Genomic DNA, 20,784 nt, shown 5'->3' with positions numbered 1-20,784 from the left:
GCAAAAGTAAGATTTGGCAGGTAGCATGTGAATTTAACCACGGGATCAACAAAGTCTCATCTTTATCTACTATATACATCATAATTTGTTCACATTATTTTGTATTATTAATCTAAATCTGCAAAGTAATTAAAGCTATAAAATAAATTGTTAAGTAAAACGTACAATAGCCTATTGACTCTGCATTGTGGTGGAGAAAATGAAAATACTCACGGAAATGCACCTTCCAAGTGAATCGAAGTAGCCTACGGTATAGTTACTTCCCACCGCTGCTAAAATGTAATGATATTACGTGTAGCAAGCATAACATTAATTTACATACAGACGGGACAGCTTGCTTCCACGCAGCGTATGCAACTCCTGGAAATAATGACCATGTTGCAAATGCATCGGTCTCTGCGGTCACTTCAACCAGCGACCCCAGCAACAGGAAATAACACTCCCAGACCTTTTTTTTCTGTGTTAAAATGTTTAGCGGTGTTGGTTAATTCTTAAAAAAACAACGGCTACAAACTAAATGTTGGGTGAAAATGCGTTCCTGCACAACTCGTGTTACTGAGATTGTAACGGGTATAATATTCCCAACATGTTATTAGTAATGCGTTATATTGCTGCGTTACAGCAAAAAGGAATACAGCACTGTAATTGTGTTGGTTGCATGTAAATGTCAAAAACAAACATTTTATCTGTGGCTACCTTCCCACTTCCCATCCGAGTGCCTGTTTATCTGAGACTATCTTACATTTTATCCCACGCAGGCTGAATACCTTGAGTGCTTGACAGCTAAATGAATTCAGTGTGTTTAAAGAGAGGTGATGGATCTTTTTTGACACAAACTCCTGTTCATTCTCATGAATGAGGCACAGTGGGTCAGGCACAGAGATGTGAGGCTCCTCCACTTCAAAGAGCCGCGAGCCTTTGATGTCCCCGTCACATTATTAGTGCTTCTGAAGGACCTGCAGCAGAATGAATCAACCGCCGAGTGCTGCATGTGAGCAGAGGGAGTGTTGCTCCGCCGTTGCTCCTGTTCTGCTCTGCAGGTCTAAAGGTTTCCTGCTGGGATGGTTAACTTTACACTGTGAATAGGTTCCTCAAGGTTTTCTCATTTATTGCATTTTTCATAAATGTTTGTTTTGAATTATAGCGGATTTCTAGGCTTTTTGAACAAAACCCAACCCAAAGGCCAGCTCCTTTGACATTTTGTTTTTTGGATGCTTTTATATAGACATTAGTGGTCCCCTAATACTGTATCTGAAGTCTCTTTTATGTAGACCTTAGTGGTCCCCTAACACTGTATCTGAAGTCTCTTTTATATAGACCTTAGTGGTCCCTTAATACTGTATCTGAAGTCTCTTTTATATAGACATTAGTGGTCCCCTAATACTGTATCTGAAGTCTCTTTTATATAGACCTTGGTGGTCCCCTAACACTGTATCTGAAGTCTCTTTTATGTAGACCTTAGTGGTCCCCTAACACTGTATCTGAAGTCTCTTTTATATAGACCTTAGTGGTCCCCTAACACTGTATCTGAAGTCTCTTTTATATAGACCTTAGTGGTCCCCTAATACTGTATCTGAAGTCTCTTTTATATAGACATTAGTGGTCCCCTAATACTGTATCTGAAGTGTCTTTTATGTAGACCTTAGTGGTCCCCTAATACTGTATCTGAAGTCTCTTTTATATAGAACTTAGTGGTCCCCTAATACCGTATCTGAAGTCTCTTTTATATAGACCTTAGTGGTCCCCTAACACTGTATCTGAAGTCTCTTTTATATAGACCTTAGTGGTCCCCTAATACTGTATCTGAAGTCTCTTTTATATAGACATTAGTGGTCCCCTAATACTGTATCTGAAGTGTCTTTTATGTAGACCTTAGTGGTCCCCTAACACTGTATCTGAAGTCTCTTTTATATAGAACTTAGTGGTCCCCTAATACCGTATCTAAAGTATCTTTCCTTAAATTCAGCCTTGGTGCAGAATTACAGCCACTAGAGCCAGACCCACAATGAGCTTTCTAGCCAGAGGGGGACCAAAGGCAGGCTGGGGCAACTCATATTAATGTTAAAAAAAGCCTCATAAAGTGAACTTTTCATGGGACCTTTAATGTTCACAGAAAGATTACACAGAGACTGTGGGAAGTGTGTCCGTGTAGTTTCTCGATCACTCAGGTGATGTAGTTTCTCTCTCACGCGCCTGTGTCAGCGTCTTGTCTAGCTCTGTCAGAAATGGACTTTTATCCAGTTTAAAGGCACAATTTAACGATACACTTTTTTCAAATCTTGGTTGTTGTCAGCTATGTTCTCTGTTCTTCCCAGACTTAAGGGACATGGCTCTGTGAAATGATAAGGCTTGATCTCGCTGCTATCCTCACTCATTCGAGTGAACATGCACTTGACGTGCTGTACGTGTGTTGCTGTGAGTCCATCTGCTGGCGATAGAATAAACCTACAGAAAGACAAATGTTGCCTAAAAGTGTTTATTTATACAAGAATGGCCTGAGAAGCCACCACTGCACATCAAATCCTTTCTTCATCCTCATTTACTTGATTCTCCTTCCTATGTAGGTGAGCCCAGTGGCAGGGCCTCTAGAGGGGGGCACACTGGTCACCATCCAGGGCCTGAACCTGGGACTGTCCTTCTCTGAGCTGGAGGATAACGTGGAGGTGGCGGGTATGCAGTGCATCCCTCAGGAGGAGGGATACATCACAGCAGAACAGTAAGAGAGACTCCTCTCCTGCCCAGACATGTAGGGATTCATACTGTACTGTACATAGACTACATACACACTGTAAACACACACACACACATACACACACCCTTTTCCTCTCTCACACCATTTATCTCACTGTCACTAGCAGGATCTGTGAATAAGCTGGAGACCACGATGCCTCATCAGGTTGTAGGATTGTGCGGGGGGTGGGGGGGGGGCTCTTCATTGCTCTGGTGCAGTCAGAGCCAGAGGAAGAGACAGTCTTTGTGTCGTTGTCGTTATGAGGCTGTCGGCGCAGCTGTAATTGAAATGCGCTACATGTCGCTGACTGCAGGGACAATCTGTTAGCCATGTGTTTCTCTCACAGCCATGTAATGCGATTGGGCTCAAGCTGCAGGGACTTTATTTATATCCTTGTGAAAAAAAGAACATGCCAGCAGAAAATTGGAAAACTCCCGTGATGTAGGAATAGAAGAGATGGGCAGGGACAATGCATTGGGTGCCCTTATTGTAAATGTAAACGTTTGTTGAGCAGAGCTATGCATTCTGCAGGGCCATTCATTTGGCACACCCAGTGCTTTAAAACAAGGTATTACAACTGTTACAACCATTCATTTCTGCACGGGGTCAGTTGCTATAATGACTTATTCATGGCACACTTTATCTTATTGACCTGGCAGGCAATACTGATTCATTGAAGAAACCCTTATGTTGTCATGGCAACCAGAGCTAATGGTGGGTGACAATCGTGTTGCTGATGGGGAGGGGTGTAGTTTATCATGTGAGTTATATGGCTGTTATAGGTTTTCCAATAGGAAGAAAGATGGCCCTCTGTATTGACCCACAACTTCTATGAAAGTCTGCCTCAATCACACTGGCCAGCACAGGCCATCTTGTCCCTGTGCAATTCAGAATAAATGTGATACAGTGCAGTGATTCTGGTGTGTGTGTGTGTGTGTGTGTGTGTGTGTGTGTGTGCCTGACATGTGTTACTACTTGTGTGCACAATGATCTGTTGCCCACGTGTTTGTTTTTTTGCACCTTTTGCATTAGTGTCTTTTGTTTTGACAGGATTGTGTGTGAGATGGCTGCGGCTCCTAAAGGAAGTGCCCCAGGTCCAGTTAAGCTGTGTGTTGGCGAATGCAGGCCGGAACTACGCGCACAGTCCTCCCAGCTCTACTCCTTTGTGGTAACTTTGACACTGCAACACATTCACTCTTGTCAATATGTTCCAAAGCAAACATCTGGCGCAACATGCCAGACGTGAAAAAAAGTCTCAAGTAAGTCTCAAGTCTTTGCACTGAAGTCCCAAGTCAAGACAGGCAAGTTCTGAGTCCAGTCCAAAGTCCTAAACTTTGTGTTTCAAATTCTAACAAGTTATACCAGAATATTAAGCCAATCTAAAGAAAAGAGTAATACAAAATAAAATAATAGTAAGTAATATATACATGCATATGTTGCTGTTGTCAAAACCCACGCAGTCGACATACACACACTTGCAGACGACATATTGGAAGCTTGTGATCAATACTGTATGGGGATGTAACCAAGTGGTGTCCCATTTCATAGGGGTATGTTTTCACCCCTACCCCTTACCACTTGGTTATGAGGCCCAAGGACTAGGGGTAAGGGAAGGGGTGAGATAGAGAAATGAGATGTAGCCTTAGTACCGTCTCATGCGTGAGGCGAGCGTGGCTGGCTGGTCGTCATAGCGACACAGCAGGAAACTACTGTGACCTAACGCGACAAACACACATGTCAAAGGTGTGTTGTTTTTGATTCTCTGCAAATGGCCGTTGCCACAGCCAGAAGACACATTTAGTTTCAAAAGAAGCTGGAGGCGGCAAAAAAAAAAAAGAAGTTGCGGGTTTGTTCGGCTGGGTTGGGTGATGTCACTTCTTGTCGCCGTTTGAAGATTTTGTCGAACCAAAAGAGGCTAGCTTGCCCCTCCCTCCTCCTCATCCCGTCCCCTCCCCTTACCTTTCGTGCACTAAAACCCCAACCCCCCCCCCAAAATCCTCTTGTCAGTTACTGGCTGGAACACTGTTTTTGGTGGTGCAGGTTGGCCCAGTTTGTTTTTGGTGCCGTTTGTGAAGCCTGGGCTGTCTACAGAGGCCGTGTTTCTTTACAGTGTGTTCTGGGGACAGGCAAGTAGCGGATAGTGAGATGTTTGCTGTATGTGACAAAAAATGTTGTAGCCTAAAAAATTTGTGACATTGCTTAGAGCACCTACAAGTACGAGTTAGGGAGGGAACCCACAACACTTTGCCGACGCGGCACCTCTGATTAAATGATTTAGCCTCAACTTAACTTTACCCTTCTTTGTGCATTTTTCAGATGTCAAACAAAGTTGGAAGTTGGAAGCCGCATAGACTTGGGCGATGTCTAATAGTTTCATCGCCACTCTGACAGGTTTCACTGAACACGTAATAGCACATAACATATAATGGATCTGCTGAGAAGGCTTCACTTTCATCAATGAAAATACACCGCCTCGGCTGTTCTGTCCATACATGCTTCTGTTTTTATAGTATCTTGCTACGGTAGCTCGCCAAAGTATTTTTGGTTATATTCATCATTACAGTGGCTAATTATTCACTTTAGATTTAAAGTGAATGTTACACAAGGTCACTCAAGCACTTAAATATAGCGACGTCCTTTCAGCAACGTTCTAGCTAACCACACAGGTGTATGTTTACATGCTGTTATGAGCTTCTTCAGTTAAGCAGTTAGTGGCTTCTCTCTCTCATTCTCCAGCTCTCTGTTGATCTGGGTGTCAACTTTAGCTACTCCTAATGTTCTTAATGTGACAATTGAACATGTAATAACTGTAGTTTGTCGTGTTGGAAGCCAAGCTCCGCACCAGGGAAACTCTGATGTATCTCAGCCAACAGTAATGTTAATCGCTAAGGACTGACCTCATGTAGCTCCCGTCCCGTGACACCAGCGGGGGAGGCTGGGTGAGTACTGTCTGAAATCAGCACAGCCCATTAAGTGTCAGATCCATGGAAAAGAGATGGCAAACTGCTTTGTAATTAACATTAACGATTTCAAATTCATTCATCACTCATGCTGATTAGCGCGGCTCAGCAGGCGGACTTACTGTTCACCCAGAAAAAAAACAATAGGGCGCAGATTCTAAATATTAATTCAGATAGTAAGTAGTCTTCATATGCAAAAACAAGTTTCTTTGGTGTTATTATTTCAAACTGGCACTTGTCGATATAACATCACTTCATGCTTCTCTCTCTGTGATCTGTCAGATTGGTCGAAGTGGATCTGGGAAATAAAGTACTGACTTGCTGGGAATTAATAGCATTAGTGGATTCAAGAAATGAAAGGAAATCAAGTTACATTTAAAAAATAAAAACACTTTTTAATCTTTGTGTTTGGGGAAAGGTCTTTTCAAGTGAAAACGCTCAAGTCCAAGTGACCTCACCAGTCATTGGTGTTCAAGTCCAAGTAGAGTTGCAAGTCTTTTCCTGATATTCTCGAGTAGTCTAAATTCATCAAATATGTGACTTGAGTCACACTCAAGTCCCAGTCATGTTACTCCAGTCCACACCTCTTCTACATGCATAAACAATCCATGCATATACCATTTGCCACACATGTACTGGTATTTCTAAAGAAAGAATGTGCAATGAGAATGTGCTCACTCTGCACCTCATGCAGACTTCAGAAGAGGTGTTACAGACAAGTACTTTTTCTACAGTAAGTAGAACATGAAGAGACGTGCATAGACAGTTCTTCATCATTCAGAAGGTGTTTCTATTGGTGTGTTCACAGTATTTACATTTCATGGCTAATGAAAAGAATTGTGGTCAATTGCACTAAAGCCAAGTATGATTTTGATTGCTTTTGAAGGTGCACTGTTTTATAAGATTTTCTTTTTGATAGGGATCATACTTTGTTAATTTATTTTTCTTTTCTAAAGAAGCTCTTTCGTCTACTTTTTTAAAAGAGTTTTGTTGTTACTACAACTTTTTTTTTGCTACTGTTTATTTATTTATTTAGCCAAGGATGATAGATTATCAATGCAATGCACTGTACTCTGTGTCTGATCTATGTTGAATATAAGGTTCATGAATTTTGGTTCTTCACAGAACCCTTCGATAATGGCGCTGACCCCAGGCAGAGGACCTGAATCTGGGGGCACCAAGGTCACCATTGTCGGGGAGAACCTGGGCGCTGGCAGTACTGTTAATGTGTACTTTGGTAATCAGACCTGTGAGCTCTACAGGTGAGTCGGATAACCTAACTGCCTCTTGTTAAATGATGCCTTCAACAGGATTTATGCTTCTGCTGGGACTCAGATCAGATCTACCTAAGTAATTTGAGGTGTATTCTTGTGCGCTGGTGTCTGCGTCGTTCAAGCGTATCTCTTTGAGAGTAGCAAGGCCGAGATGTGGGTATGCAGGGGAGGCCAAGTGGACCAATCACAGTTTTTGAGAGGTGCCTGGCAGCCTACGACGTAGGGTACGTTTCTACACGTACATACATATGTACCTACGGTACGCAGGACCACAAATTGAGCTTTACATTCTAGACTATAGATACCCGGACACTTACATGAGACTGCCTCCCACAACATCAAAGATTTAGCCTTCGCTAATCTCTATGAAACATAGTAAGTAATCACTGCATTATAGAGGCACACTTTAGATACAACTAAGTGTTTGTGTGTTACCTGAAAGACTTTATGATGATTTGTGAGAAGGTGATGAACCCCACATCCGTAGGTTCTCTTTGTATTAATGGATATCTATTTAAAGTTCAAAAGGCCTCACATGGTAGGAGTTAGGGGTGAAGCAAGGAAGCCATTAGCTAGAGGAGCCTCTAATTACAGCGTTCCATCCCTAATGTATCTGTAACAAGGAAGAGATGAGTCTGACTGTAATGAATGCTCTCCCCTCATGGTAACGTACATTGGCTCATGACCGCATCAGGGATTCGCCACTACAGTAACAAGTGGGCAAAGTCACAATTAAAAGGCCTGAATAAATCGCTCATTGGGTGCTCCCACCAGGAGGACCATGTCGGAGATTGTGTGCTTCTCTGCGCCGTCTGTGACGAGAGCCGGACCGGTGCAAGTCAGTTTGAGTGTCGACCGGGCCAACGTTCCCGGAAGTCTGGCCTTTGAGTACATAGAGGACCCCACAGTCCAGCGCATTGAACCCCTGTGGAGCATCACCAGGTAACACTAAGCATTACATAACTGCATATACAGTTCAGATACCAGCCACATGTGTCCCCCGAATATCTACTAATAATTTCCTTCATAAATCAAAAACATTTGCACAATAAATTGACGCAGAAAAAACACAAATTGTTGCAGAAAAATGAAGTGTTTGATAAGCTAAAAATTTCAATTTTGCTCAAAAGTGGAGCCGCCCCAATTTTTAACCCAAAGTTACGCCATTTGCCTCCCAGTGTTCATGTTTTTAAAGATCTTGTAACGTCCACAGGAATGCACATTTCAGGGCATCTCTCACGAAAAGCAATATGCGAGTACACGTGCAAATTGCAAACAGTAGCAATTAACAACAAACTGTTGCTTGTAAATTGTGGATACATTTGGTAGGCCAACAATGCTCTCATATGCTCATGGGTCACAGGCATGGTGTTAGTCTAATTAGAGAAATGTGTAAAAATGAATGCGAGATGAAGTGATCTGATTTTCTAAATTGCAGCTTGCATGGTCCCCGGTTGATTGGTACGTGTAAATGAGAGCTTGGGCTGCTCTTATAACTAGATTTTTAAATCACATCAAATCAGTATTCACAACAAGATGACTCACGTAAATAAATAAAATCTGTGTTCAAAATAGTACTATTATTAATGCTTCATCTCGTTGAAATATGAAAACAGATTTCAGATGAATGTGAGTGCAATGCTGCAAACATAGTACAACGAAAGTGAATTTGCTGCATTAACATTGCTGTTGCGGCTGAAAGGTGTGTTACCTGTATGCCACTAAATAAAAGATGGCAGTTAATTTAGTGTTGGCTGGGATTACCCAGCACTACGTCCCTGCAGATTAGACTTCAGAGAGACACCCTGGCCCTCAGCCTTGTGACAGGAGGAGCTTTGTGGAGCTGCAATCAAGTACCCTCATCATGAATGTGCAGTCCCAATATGTGGCCCTACAAGCTTAGGTACCCTTTGAAGTTTGAGAAGAGAGGGATTGGCACTCTGTCAGGCTGACTAGTCTGGCCAGTTTTTTGAAGCATCACTTCTCTCTTGTATTTCCCCCCCACTCTTTGTCTCTCCTTCTCTTCTTTCCAATTCCATAGTACAGTTTTCTAAGCTCACACTGCAGCACAGGTTATACAAAGATTAGAGTGTTGTTTATTTTAATCACATCCAGCACAGATATGTAAACAAGCAGCACCTGTATTCATGCTATGCCAGCCTCACAGTTATGGATGAATATAAAACAGCAGCCAGCTGGTTTGCCGTTTGATCTGGCTCTTCTGCCCAATAACAAAGAGCAAGCCACCCTGCCAGCAAAACCTCCTCAAACCTGCATTACTGCAGTTCCTCTAGAAAATGTGGGGTTTTGCAAGTTAAAAAGATTGCTCTCTCTGCGGCCATCACTCAAATTAAATCACGGTGAATCATGGTTAGCGTTCACAAATAGGTCACCTTGAGCTAAAGTGGAGTGTTTGTATGTGCATGTGTACATGCGGTTGACCAACAATTCTTGTTATTTATGAATAATCTTGTTCCTTTCTTGCAAACAGTGGACACACTACTCTGACAGTGACTGGAACCAACCTGGATGTAGTTCAGGAGCCACGCGTCAGAGTCAAATATGCCGGCCATGAATCTGTCAATGTGAGTTTACCAACTGCTAATACACTGCTCTCAACACTTTATTGGCGTTGCTTCCTCAATCTGATAGAAATGTCACAGTCAAGTTGTGCTTTATTGATAGTTTGTTACAATTGTAAAAAGGTATTTTTAGGGCCGTGGTTTCCACCTTTTATTTTTACATACTGATCTGCAGTGACATCTGTGTTGAGTATGTATTCACAAACCTGTTTTGCTTCTCCTGATGATCCTGGTGACAGAATGTTTAGACCTAGTTTAGTTTTGAGTACCACATATATAACTACCAAAGGGTCTCTGTAACAAACAGCCTGCACGATGAATGCAATTTATAACAAATGCTTCTTTTCTTTTAAAAACCTTTTAATTGAAATTTTCAGCAAAAAATCCCAGGGTTGATTAAATATATTCCAGACGGTTATGAAATGCACAGAAATGTAGTATCATTTAAAAAATAACAATAATAACAGTAATAAACTACGGTAGCCCTATCTTATTTTAAATATGTAGGCCCAATGTCTACACATTAAGAAATAAAACTAAAGATGTAGTTATTTTCATCAAGTCAGGAGTTATTTTTCATGTCAAGGGTAGAGTTAGAATGCATGTCATGCTATGTCATTTGAATGTTATTAAAGTATATCAAAAAAGGTCCCCAGGTCTTAAAGAATTTCTTCCCAGATCCGCTGACTGAGAAGCTTATCACCTCCAAGTTAAGGCCAGACTTTATGACTTGGAGCTACTGACTGAATACTCACATGTGGGCAGGGTAGTATCCTTCCATTTGAGAAGAACTGCAAAAAGGCAATCATTCAGCGGTCTGCAGATTGTCAAATGAAGATCCTTCTGTAATGCCAAACAGAGCTACCAGAGGGCCCAGATTCACTATCCGCTTTAAGATGTTGGATAGGATAAGAAAGACATCTCTCCAAAAAGTGTGTAAGCAAGGGCTACACACAGTCCTTGTGGCTAAGGATAGCAACAAACAAGTGCTTGAAATACTATGGCGGAGTCTAATAGGCCATGGTCTTTAAAACGTCAGCGTTGCTGTGTATGTTGAAATGAGACCATATTCTGTGTAAACTAAGGCGTTGGACAGAGGTTGCATTCAGAGAGGTTTTTTCCAAAATCAGATTGACATGAAAGTACAACTCAGTTTGGAGAGGTGATTTATGGTGCTGATTCTGCTAGCCTGAGCTCTTCAGGCAGGTCTTTTCAAAGTGATTGATTGTTTCAAATGTTGGGGCCCCGGTGGCATAAGTCCAGTCACCTCTGGCCTCTATTATTCCACTTTGGACCAGTCAGGGAATTGCCTGAGGATCTGAGACTGCACACTGACTGAAGGAGGGTCAAACCTTCTGGGAGGGAACTTTTGGCTCAACCTTGAAATAGATCAATATATTCTCAAAAATCAATTCTAAGCAAGTAGCAAGTGGGGAAATGCCAGATATGGAATGATAAGACTGTTTGCTTGTATCAGCAAAAGGTAAATATTTTAATGCCATTTTTTTCTTGATGCCAAAATAAAGACAGCAATGATATGAAAGCAATAATGGCTTTGTCTAGACCAATACATTATATATAGTCAGTTTGGGAAATTTGAAAATATCTATATTGTTGGCACAGCAGTGGAATGAACACTATATCTAAAGATAATAAAGCTCAGGTGGAAGAATGTGAAAGAAGACCAAGATGAGGACACTACTATGTCTTTGAACATTGTTTTTTTTTTTATGTACACAATATTGTGTGTTAAAGGTATGCCTAACTAAGCTAATTAAATGGTGCGTTGAAGCAACAGTAGGGAACTTTTCCCGCTTTGGTCCCTCTACAGGTTGGAAGCGGAATTGTCCTGTTATGTCTCCTTGGAACTACAGATCCGCTATCTGGCAAACTTGCACAGTGCTGTTATAGTCGGTAGAAAGCCACAAAGCGTGCCGTTCACCCTGTTACGATTGGTGTCTGATTTTGGAAACATTATTTTAAAAAGGTACAAAAAGTTCTCCAGTGTTGCTTTAATGATCCCGGCCCAGAATGTGAGCCAGTCAATTAAAACTGCATGTTTTCCAGTGTCACTGGCAGCACTGAGATCTGAAGGGATTAATGCTGAACTTTAACCCACATCAGCTGAAAAAAAGAGGGTCACTGGTAAATTTAATGAGGGCAGTCTCTTCATCGCACATATCTCGAAAACATCACTGGAATTGCTTAAAAAATATTTTTAAATCACAAAAGCAGTTAATTGACTTGAAACAACTTTCTGTGAAACCTTAGATAATAACTGAAGCTTAGAAATTGGCCTGAAGCTGGGGAAATTTAACAGCCCTGCTTGATTTTGAGAAGGATTTTCTAGAACTGGAGAGGAAAACCGAAGGTGCACGCCAATTCCAAAGAGCTGTTCATTATTGATAAAAGTGACAGTAGTGAAACAGAACTGAAAGAAGTTTGATGAATTTGATATTAACCTCATCAAGGGAGCAAGTGATTGGTTTCTGGTAGATATGCAAAAAACGTGGCTGAAAAAATTCCCCTATTAGCATTTGACCCAGGTCTATGCTAATAGACCTTTAGTGTCACTACTTTAGCAATTGTTGCAGCAAAGCAGCTGTTACAAGCAGAAGGTAAAAACACAAGAGCAGACCCCGGTAAACATATGGAAGGGAGGAGGTAAATATGCAAAGAATGCTGTAGCAAGCTAATAAGAGTAATACGAGTCAGACATACAGATATCCTTATATAGGTTATCACCATGGAGACCCTCAGTATTTTTATGTTATTACACAATTTAAGACTCCATAAGATTCCCAACATCTGGATGTTTAAAACGACAGAGTAGTAATGCTAACACATTGGGACATGAAATTAGACATCTGTTCAGAGCTACTCAGCAGGGTTTCTAAAAACTACAAGCGGGGCTTATTGTACTGCATTATTATAATGCATTTGCAAAAGGTGAAACAATTTCAAATGTTTTGAAAATTAGCACCATTGCTACAAACAGACATTTCTGAGTGTAAAATAGTGATTCTGGATTCTGCTGAGGACTTGAAAATCCACATTTGTTTATAGTTTACCTCCAAGCAGATTCATTGGTTTTGTCTTTCATTCATGTATGCAATTATTAATCATGCAGCAGACACTGTGAGCCATTACATCATTAAATCTGCGTATGATGTGGATACCGTATGTGCTGTGGCATGTGTAACGTTGACTGATTTGATTTCTTTTGTAGGTGTGCAAAGTGCTGAACACAACCACCATCAGCTGCTTCGCCCCCTCTCTGAAGGCGGAGTACACTGCAGACCAGGAGACGATCAAACACGTGGACGAGTTTGGCTTTGTCTTCAACAACGTCCAAGCTCTCCTCACTTACAACAACACAAGCTTTGTGTACTACCCCAACCCTTACCTGGAACCCCTCAGTCTATCAGGTGTTCTGGAGCAGAAACCAGGTGCTCCCATCATACTCAAAGTACGTCCGACCTGCTACTGCGATTATGTTTTTGTTTTTTATTATTTCACGGCAATAGACAGAGAGGAAATTCTAATACTATCTGGTGTTGACAGTGACTGTAAGAATATCAATCAAAATGAATTTAAATAGCACTTTACAGCAACCAGCAGGTATCCAAAGTGCTTAACATCAGAATGAGTAAAATCACATACAATAGAAAGAGTGAGCATGGAAAACAATAAAAATCAAAAAAGGTCACAAAGAAACAAAACAAAGAAATTGTCACCCCACTGCTACATATTAAAAGCCAGACAAAACAGATATGTCTTGAGTTTGGACCTAAAAAAGCCACATCTGTAATATAAAAATACATACTATGTAAGAATATGAACTACCACTAATGCCTCACAGCTGTTCCTTCAACCATGAACAAATCTGCGATCACAATCTGCTACACGTAATATTTCTTAACAATCATTTATGAAGTGAATTGAAATGCTTTACTACAAATGCTGTAAACTAACCAAACAATAGTGGACTCACAGTTTTCAATTTTTCTGAAAAACTGAACTATCACAAAGAGAACATTGCTTCTTCTTTTAGTTTCTGGAAGAGAATCTGTCCATCTGCCTTTCACTTTTACACCGTGTGCATTTGCCTTCACTTCTGTGTGCCGTGGAGGAACAGCATGGCAGATTGCTTTGCCTCCTGAAGCAATCTGCCTTTGTGAGGTAAAATAATTTCCTGCAGAATATGAGTCAGAATTCTCACAGTGTTCTCCAAGAAGATTGATTAAAGTAATTATACTAATGCCTCTAAATTGCACAGTTACAATCTATTGAGTTTCAAATGCAATACATGATTACATACATCAGCAAGAAACCATGCCATAACACTGAAACTAGAAAAAACAGAAGGAAATCCAATGGGGGGATTGTCTACGACATAGTTACTGTACAGTGGATACAATTTGAAAAAAACAGTCTCATCAAGACCTTTCTTTGTAAGGATACCGATCATTTACGGTTTAGTTTTAATCATGTAAGAAACAAAGTTTTATGTTTGAAATATTGAGATGTTCTGCAGTTTGGTACAATGCTTCTCTAAACGCGTTGCAGGGACGAAACCTGGTGCCGTCTGCATCTGGCGGAGCCCGGCTAAATTACACCGTGCTGATCGGAGATACGCCATGTTCCCTCACTGTGTCTGACACTCAGTTACTCTGCGAGCCGCCAAACCTCACCGGGCAGCACAAAGTCCTGGTCAGTGTAAATACATGTCTGTCAGTGTGTGCATCTGATCGGCCGTCTGAGTGGATGTGGGTCACTGTCTGTACGTCATCGTGTTTGTGGGTCACCGACAGGCTTTCAGTTAGTCGCTGGCTTTTCTGTCCTTGTCTGTCACTCATGGTCTGGTGGATTCCCAATTACAGCACATTGCTCTGCAGAATTACTGACAGACAATCTTGCAAATAATGAGGGATAGCTATAAAAAGAAAGCTGGTTTGGCTGGAACTTTCAGGAACTGTTTTCTTCAAAGGCGTCCGTTCAGCAAAATGGTCAACCTCTGTTGTGTTTGCCAATTTACTTGTTAAGCAATGCTGTATTGAATTCAAGCCAGCCTTTTCACTCCTGATTTTCTTTGTAATTTGAGCATTTCCAACACTGTTTGGGACTTATTACTGTCCTTACGCCTGTATTATAATTATTGTTTAGGTCCAAGTGGGAGGACTCCACATCTCTCCGGGAGAAGTTCACATCCGGTCTGACAGCCTGCTCACCCTTCCTGCTATCTTCAGCATAACAGCTGGAGGAGGGCTGCTCCTGGTCATCGTCATCATAGTCTTACTGGCCTACAGACGGAAGTCGCATGAGAACGACCTCACTCTGAAGCGCCTCCAGATGCAGATGGACAATCTGGAGTCCCGGGTGGCTCTGGAGTGCAAGGAAGGTGAGTGAGACTGAACTGAGGGATCATATATCCTGTTTTGTTAAAAGTCACACTCCCAAAAGAATGTCTGACTGGTAGTTGCATTATTGTGCCATCTGTTGAGAACTGATCTTTTGGCTGATGTTTGTGGTGGCTTTGATTTATCTGAATGAAGGTTTATTTACTTACATGTACACTCACCTAAAGATTATTAGGAACACCTGTTCAATTTGTCATTAATGCAATTATCTAATCAACCAATCACATGGCAGTTGCTTCAATGCATTTAGGGGTGTGCTCCTGGTCAAGACAATCCCCTGAACTCCAAACTGAATGCCAGAATGGGAAATAAAGGTGATTTAAGCAATTTTGAGCGCGGCATGGTTGTTGGTGCCAGACGGGCCGGTCTGAGTATTTCACAATCTGCTCAGCTACTGGGATTTTCACGCACAACTATTTCTAGGGTTTACAAAGAATGGTGTGAAAAGGGAAAAACCTCCAGTATGCGGCAGTCCTTTGGGAAAAAATGCCTTGTTGATGCTAGAGGTCAGAGGAGAATGGGCCGACTAGTTCAAGCTGATAGAAGAGCAACTTTGACTGAAATAACCACCCGTTACAACCGAGGTATTCAGCAAAGCATTTGTGAAGCCACAACACGCACAACCTTGAGGCGGATGGGCTACAACAGCAGAAGACCCCACCGGGTACCACTCATCTCCACTACAAACAGGAAAAAGAGGCTACAATTTGCAAGAGCTAACCAAAATTGGACAGTTTAAGACTGGAAAAATGTAGCCTGGTCTGATGAGTCTCGATTTCTGTTGAGACATTCAGATGGTTGAGTCAGAATTTGGCATAAACAGAATGAGAACATGGATCCATCATGCCTTGTTACCACTGTGCAGGCTGGTGGTGGTGGTGTAATGTTGGGAGGGATGTTTTCTTGGCACACTTTAGGCCCCTTAGTGCCAATTGGACATCGTGTAAATGCCATAGCCTACCTGAGCTTTGTTTCTGACCATGTCCATCCCTTTATGGCCACCATGTACCCATCCTCTGATGGCTACTTCCAGCAGGATAATGCACTATGTCATAAAGCTTGAATCATTTCAAATTGGTTCCATGAACATGACAATGAGTTCACTGTACTAAAATGGCCCCACAGTCACCAGATCTCAGCCCAATAGAGCATCTTTGGGATGTGGTGGAACGGGAGCTTTGTGCCCTAGATGTGCACCCCACAAATCTCCATCAACTGCAAGATGCTATCCTATCAATATGGGCCATTTCATTTTTCTAAAGAATGCTTTCAGCACCTTGTTTAATCAATCCCACGTAGAATTAAGGCAGTTCTGAGGGCGAAAGGGGGTCAAACACAGTATAAGTATGGTGTTCCTAATAATCCTATAGGTGAGTGTATATTGGCTGGGGAATGATTAAATGGTCATTAATGACAGCTTGAAAATAACACACCTAGCTACATTTTGGATGCCTGTATTTTGAGTTGCAATAAAGGAAATGTTTCCTGAAAATGAACAACCCCAGAATGAAATATACAGTATACTGTAAGGTATATTATGAACTGTACAATTACTACAGACATGTGGATCCAAAGATGACTGTACATTCTCTTTGTCATCATTTTCCTTTTTTACAACGGTTTGAACATTTCAATCAGAAACAGTTGAGAAAGGAAACGTCTTTAGGTTTACTGTGGAGACACACCTGACAAATGTATGAGGCTCACCTGTGTTCCATGCAGCCTTTGCAGAGCTGCAGACAGACATCAACGAGTTAACGAGCGATCTGGACAGAGCTGGCATCCCCTACCTGGACTATCGCACCTACGCCATGAGGGTTCTCTTCCCTGGTATCGATGATCACCCTGTGCTCAGAGAGCTGGAGGTAAGGCAACCTATGGAGCAGGGTTGCAGTACTTGAATCCAGCTTCAACCATTTTTTGACATCTTGACCTTAGGGCTCTAGTATACTCCAAAATAGATTGATTTGGGGCTTGTTGGCGAGTGCTGTCAAACTGCTGTCTAGCAGAGCAATGTGGGCAAATGTCAGTCTACTCAATGTAGTTTGAGGTCTGTTTGTTTGATGGGGTCCACACCACCTGGAAGAGCTTGTGGGTTAGTTTGCCGCATCCCTTATTATCAGTCACGCACCTACAGCATTTTGATCCAAACTTTTCTTCGTCTCTGACTCTCAACTTTTCACATTCAAAACTTTCATACACAGTGAATTTTCAGGATGGGGATAGTATTAGGTGTTTGTCAAATGTTTATGTATTCTTGTGCATCAATAAGCTGGATGTTGAAGGATGACGGATCTACATTTTTTAGTTGATGAAATTCCCTAAGCATTATTTTTTTACATTTGCGCTGCAGTGTCCATTGCCTATTTTGTACTAGTCATAGGTGGGATTTGATTTATTCTCATTTTGGTCTTATCCTCACCTAGATCCCTATGGATCACATCTTGTCTCAAACTCAAGAGGACCTGGCTTTAAAAGGATCTTTGACACGGCTGAGATTGTTTTTACATTTTAATAGTTTATTTCTGTAGCACTACATAACTAATTTTAAAGAAACTCTGATGACTCTTAATGACCTTTTCATTAAGTGTAGAACAAATTCTTAGGTGAATTAGACTGGGCTTGCCACTTGCCAATAGTTGGTTTAATCAAGTTGTTGTTGTGGTTACAATGATTTTAAAAAGGTTTCTGATTGTATCCTGACTGATCAAAATAACAGGACCTACATTTGTTGCAGAAGTATTAGGCATATGCATGGTTTGTGTGTTTTCTTGATAAACATCTTAATGAACTTAGAAGCAATCAACAAATTGTATCGTGGTGGGGATGGATGTGTTAGCCCTAAACATGTAGCCACACCAGTGGTTCTGTTTTTCCCCTTATGCTTTGAAACGATTCATTCAGACTTTATGTTCCTCCATCTATGTTATGACTTTTCCAACCCTGAGTGAGCATTGTCTAATCAGCGTGTGCATCTTTGTGCGCATGATGCGTATAGGTGGCGGGGAGCGGACAGGCGAATGTGGAAAAAGCCTTGAAGCAGTTTGCTCAGCTGGTGAATAACAAGGTGTTCCTGCTGACATTCATCCGCACACTGGAGCTGCAGCGCTCATTCTCCATGCGGGACCGCGGCTACATCGCCTCGCTCATCATGACCGCTCTGCAGGGGCGGCTGGAGTATGCCACAGACATCCTCAAACACCTGCTCTCAGATCTTATAGAGCGCAACCTGGAGAGCAAGAACCACCCCAAACTACTCCTCCGCAGGTAAATCTGTAGTTCCACATGGTTGTGTTATGTGTATACGTTTGGAAAAAATGACTTGGTGTTAGATTCATCAACAAAAGTGTTCAAGTTATGTCACTCAGGAAGCTTAGGTATAGGCATCAAGCAGAGACACTCAATAGTCTATGAGCTAGAGTCCAAGTCAAGACTCAAATCTCTGAGCCAGAGTGCAAATCAAGTTTCAAGTCTCTACTCAAGTCTCAAACTTGAGTCCCCATCTCTGGCATCTATGCATCTTAGTTGCAGTTGCTAAGAATCCGCTCACGTTTTTTTAAGTAACACTCACTTGGAAGGTAAGCACATTAAGCATATTATTAGTAAGAAGTTTGTACCTCGCACAAACATTTCCTTGTAAATTTCAGGTACCAAAATTGGACTTGAAATCAAACCTGACAATTTCTTTCTCACTTTCTCTGTCCATATTTTCTACTGTGGGCATAGGACTTAAACTGGAGGCCTTCTCTTTCACAAAGCTGACCAGTTCTATTCAGTGCTGCTTATCTTTTGGCATGGATAATTCCTATGTGCACTGTTCTTTTCAGCCTAGTTAGGGCACTTCTGATGGATGAGTAAGTAGGCCAGTGAAGAAAAGCCCACCTCTGTTCAGCTTTGCTTTGTGGAGCGGTGTAAAACAGCCGCTATGAGTCTGAGAAACAGCGTGCCTGAGCAGACAGGTGAAAGACAGGAGAGGTAATAGTGATAGAGAGTGGGAGGGACAGGCAGTGGAAGAGAGCCTAATGGGGAAGAGTGAGTGCAGCCGCGGCACAGTTGTTGTCAGTCTGACTTATCTTCTGTGTGCCACTCATGAAACATTCAGCTGTAGCTCACGTTTCTTCCCCCGTCACCTCTCGTCCTCCATCTCTCACCTCTCATCCTTTCCTCCACCTTATTTTTTCTTGCTTTAATGAAAAAGAGGGCTCTCTCAATCTCAAGCACACTCATTAAATATATGGATGAGTTCACATGGGAGCCAGTACAACAAGAACTTGTTAGCCCTAACATGCTGCTCTTGCTGAAACCCTTAATGAGATGCCGTCAACATCCAGGTCAATACAGGTTAGGTTTGAAATGCAGGTAAGGACCAAAAACAAGTGACAGAACGTTAGGCATGGAGAGAGACATGTGGCCATGAAACTGCAGGCTTTGGATTACATTTTAATTAGAAAGAGCTTACACACCATTTAACGGTTCTGTTACATGATTTAAAGGATTTGCTACAGTAAACCATGAAATCTAAAAGTAGCAAAGTGCCGACACAGCGAGTAAAAAACTGTAAAAAGGACTTGAAGTGGACATCTAAGTTGTGTCTGCACAATCATGTCATGACCCAAATATGTTCTCTGCACTAACAGCACTCAACTTACAGTATATCAGAGTAAGTGTCCTTTGAGACAGAGCGTCTGAGTAGGGACGGTGTTTCTCTATAAACTCTGTCAAGTTTTTTTGGGATCCAACAATGTCAGCCTCTTCTACATCTTAAATTATAAAAGAATAATCAGAGCACTCCGGCTCTCTGTGGACGCCTCTTGCTAACAAATGAGTGTGCTTTCTTCTTGCCTTTCAGAACAGAGTCGGTGGCGGAGAAGATGCTGACAAATTGGTTTGCCTTCTTGCTACACAAATTTCTCAAGGTAAAATGAACTCCCACCTTATCGCTATAGGTGTCAATGTAACATTCTAAAGGGTGTACTATGAGAATGCTTCTTAAATTTCTATGCATTGACTTTGAAATAGACTGCTGTGTAAGTTTTGTTGTAGCTGTCATTTTAATGGTGCGGTATTGATTAGTTTTATGGACATTGTGGAGGGATAATCGTTACCTGTGGGGTGAAACTTATCTCCAGCTTGAGAAAGCTCTGTGTTATCATGTTTGAGGTGTCATGCTCTAGTTACTAAGTATTGTTGTCTGTGCTGATGAATACAGATCTCTGTCCTTGCCTTCCCTTCTTTCCTATTTCTTATTTTCCTCTCTCCCACCTTTCACTCTAATCCCTGGGTTCCCTTCCAAAACAAAGGAGTGTGCTGGCGAGCCTCTCTTCATGCTGTTCTGTGCCATCAAACAGCAAATGGAGAAGGGACCCATAGACTCCATCACTGGAGAGGCACGCTATTCCCTCAGTGAGGACAAACTCATTCGACAGCAGATTGAGTATAAGACGCTGGTGAGTCATAAAGACATTAACAAAAAAAATAGTCCCAAATATTGTCTGTGTTCATCTTTGTATGACTCTTGGCAAAGAGCCTTGACAGATCCACAGAAATGTGGCATGTGTTGTGAAAGTAATTGTATGCATGGTTTAAATATTTGGGGAGTTTCAATAACGTGACAGCGTGACAGACAGACAAATAATCTTGCATAGCCAGATGTCCATCTCATCAGGCTTAAGGAGATCAAGACAAAGTTTCTTCAAAACAAATTGAGAAAATAGGAGCTAACAACGTTGACGCAGCCATTCAATTAGCTGTGAGTTTAACCCCAGCTCCATTTTCTTATTTGCGTAAAAGCATGGCCGTCTGCATTCATCAAGACAA

General features: G+C 41.7%; 1 protein-coding gene across 1 annotated transcript in view; it reads left to right on the top strand.

The window, feature by feature from the left end:
* LOC117943335 (plexin-A2-like) overlaps positions 1-20,784 on the top strand; it is a 79,743-nt gene that overhangs the window by 48,159 nt on the left and 10,800 nt on the right. Inside the window, exons 13-24 of the mRNA XM_034869415.1 lie at positions 2,565-2,716; positions 3,782-3,899; positions 6,817-6,953; positions 7,740-7,907; positions 9,457-9,550; positions 12,777-13,016; positions 14,117-14,260; positions 14,714-14,948; positions 16,690-16,832; positions 17,966-18,234; positions 19,817-19,883; positions 20,268-20,414. Coding sequence (XP_034725306.1) covers positions 2,565-2,716; positions 3,782-3,899; positions 6,817-6,953; positions 7,740-7,907; positions 9,457-9,550; positions 12,777-13,016; positions 14,117-14,260; positions 14,714-14,948; positions 16,690-16,832; positions 17,966-18,234; positions 19,817-19,883; positions 20,268-20,414 — 1,914 coding nt within the window. The remainder of the gene's footprint in view (positions 1-2,564; positions 2,717-3,781; positions 3,900-6,816; positions 6,954-7,739; positions 7,908-9,456; positions 9,551-12,776; positions 13,017-14,116; positions 14,261-14,713; positions 14,949-16,689; positions 16,833-17,965; positions 18,235-19,816; positions 19,884-20,267; positions 20,415-20,784) is intronic.

The sequence above is a fragment of the Etheostoma cragini genome, chromosome 4 (assembly GCF_013103735.1).
Source record: "Etheostoma cragini isolate CJK2018 chromosome 4, CSU_Ecrag_1.0, whole genome shotgun sequence".
NCBI classification, from domain to species: domain Eukaryota; kingdom Metazoa; phylum Chordata; class Actinopteri; order Perciformes; family Percidae; genus Etheostoma; species Etheostoma cragini.
Note: the sequence above shows the minus strand (reverse complement) of the source record. Positions and strands in the feature narration are given on the sequence as shown.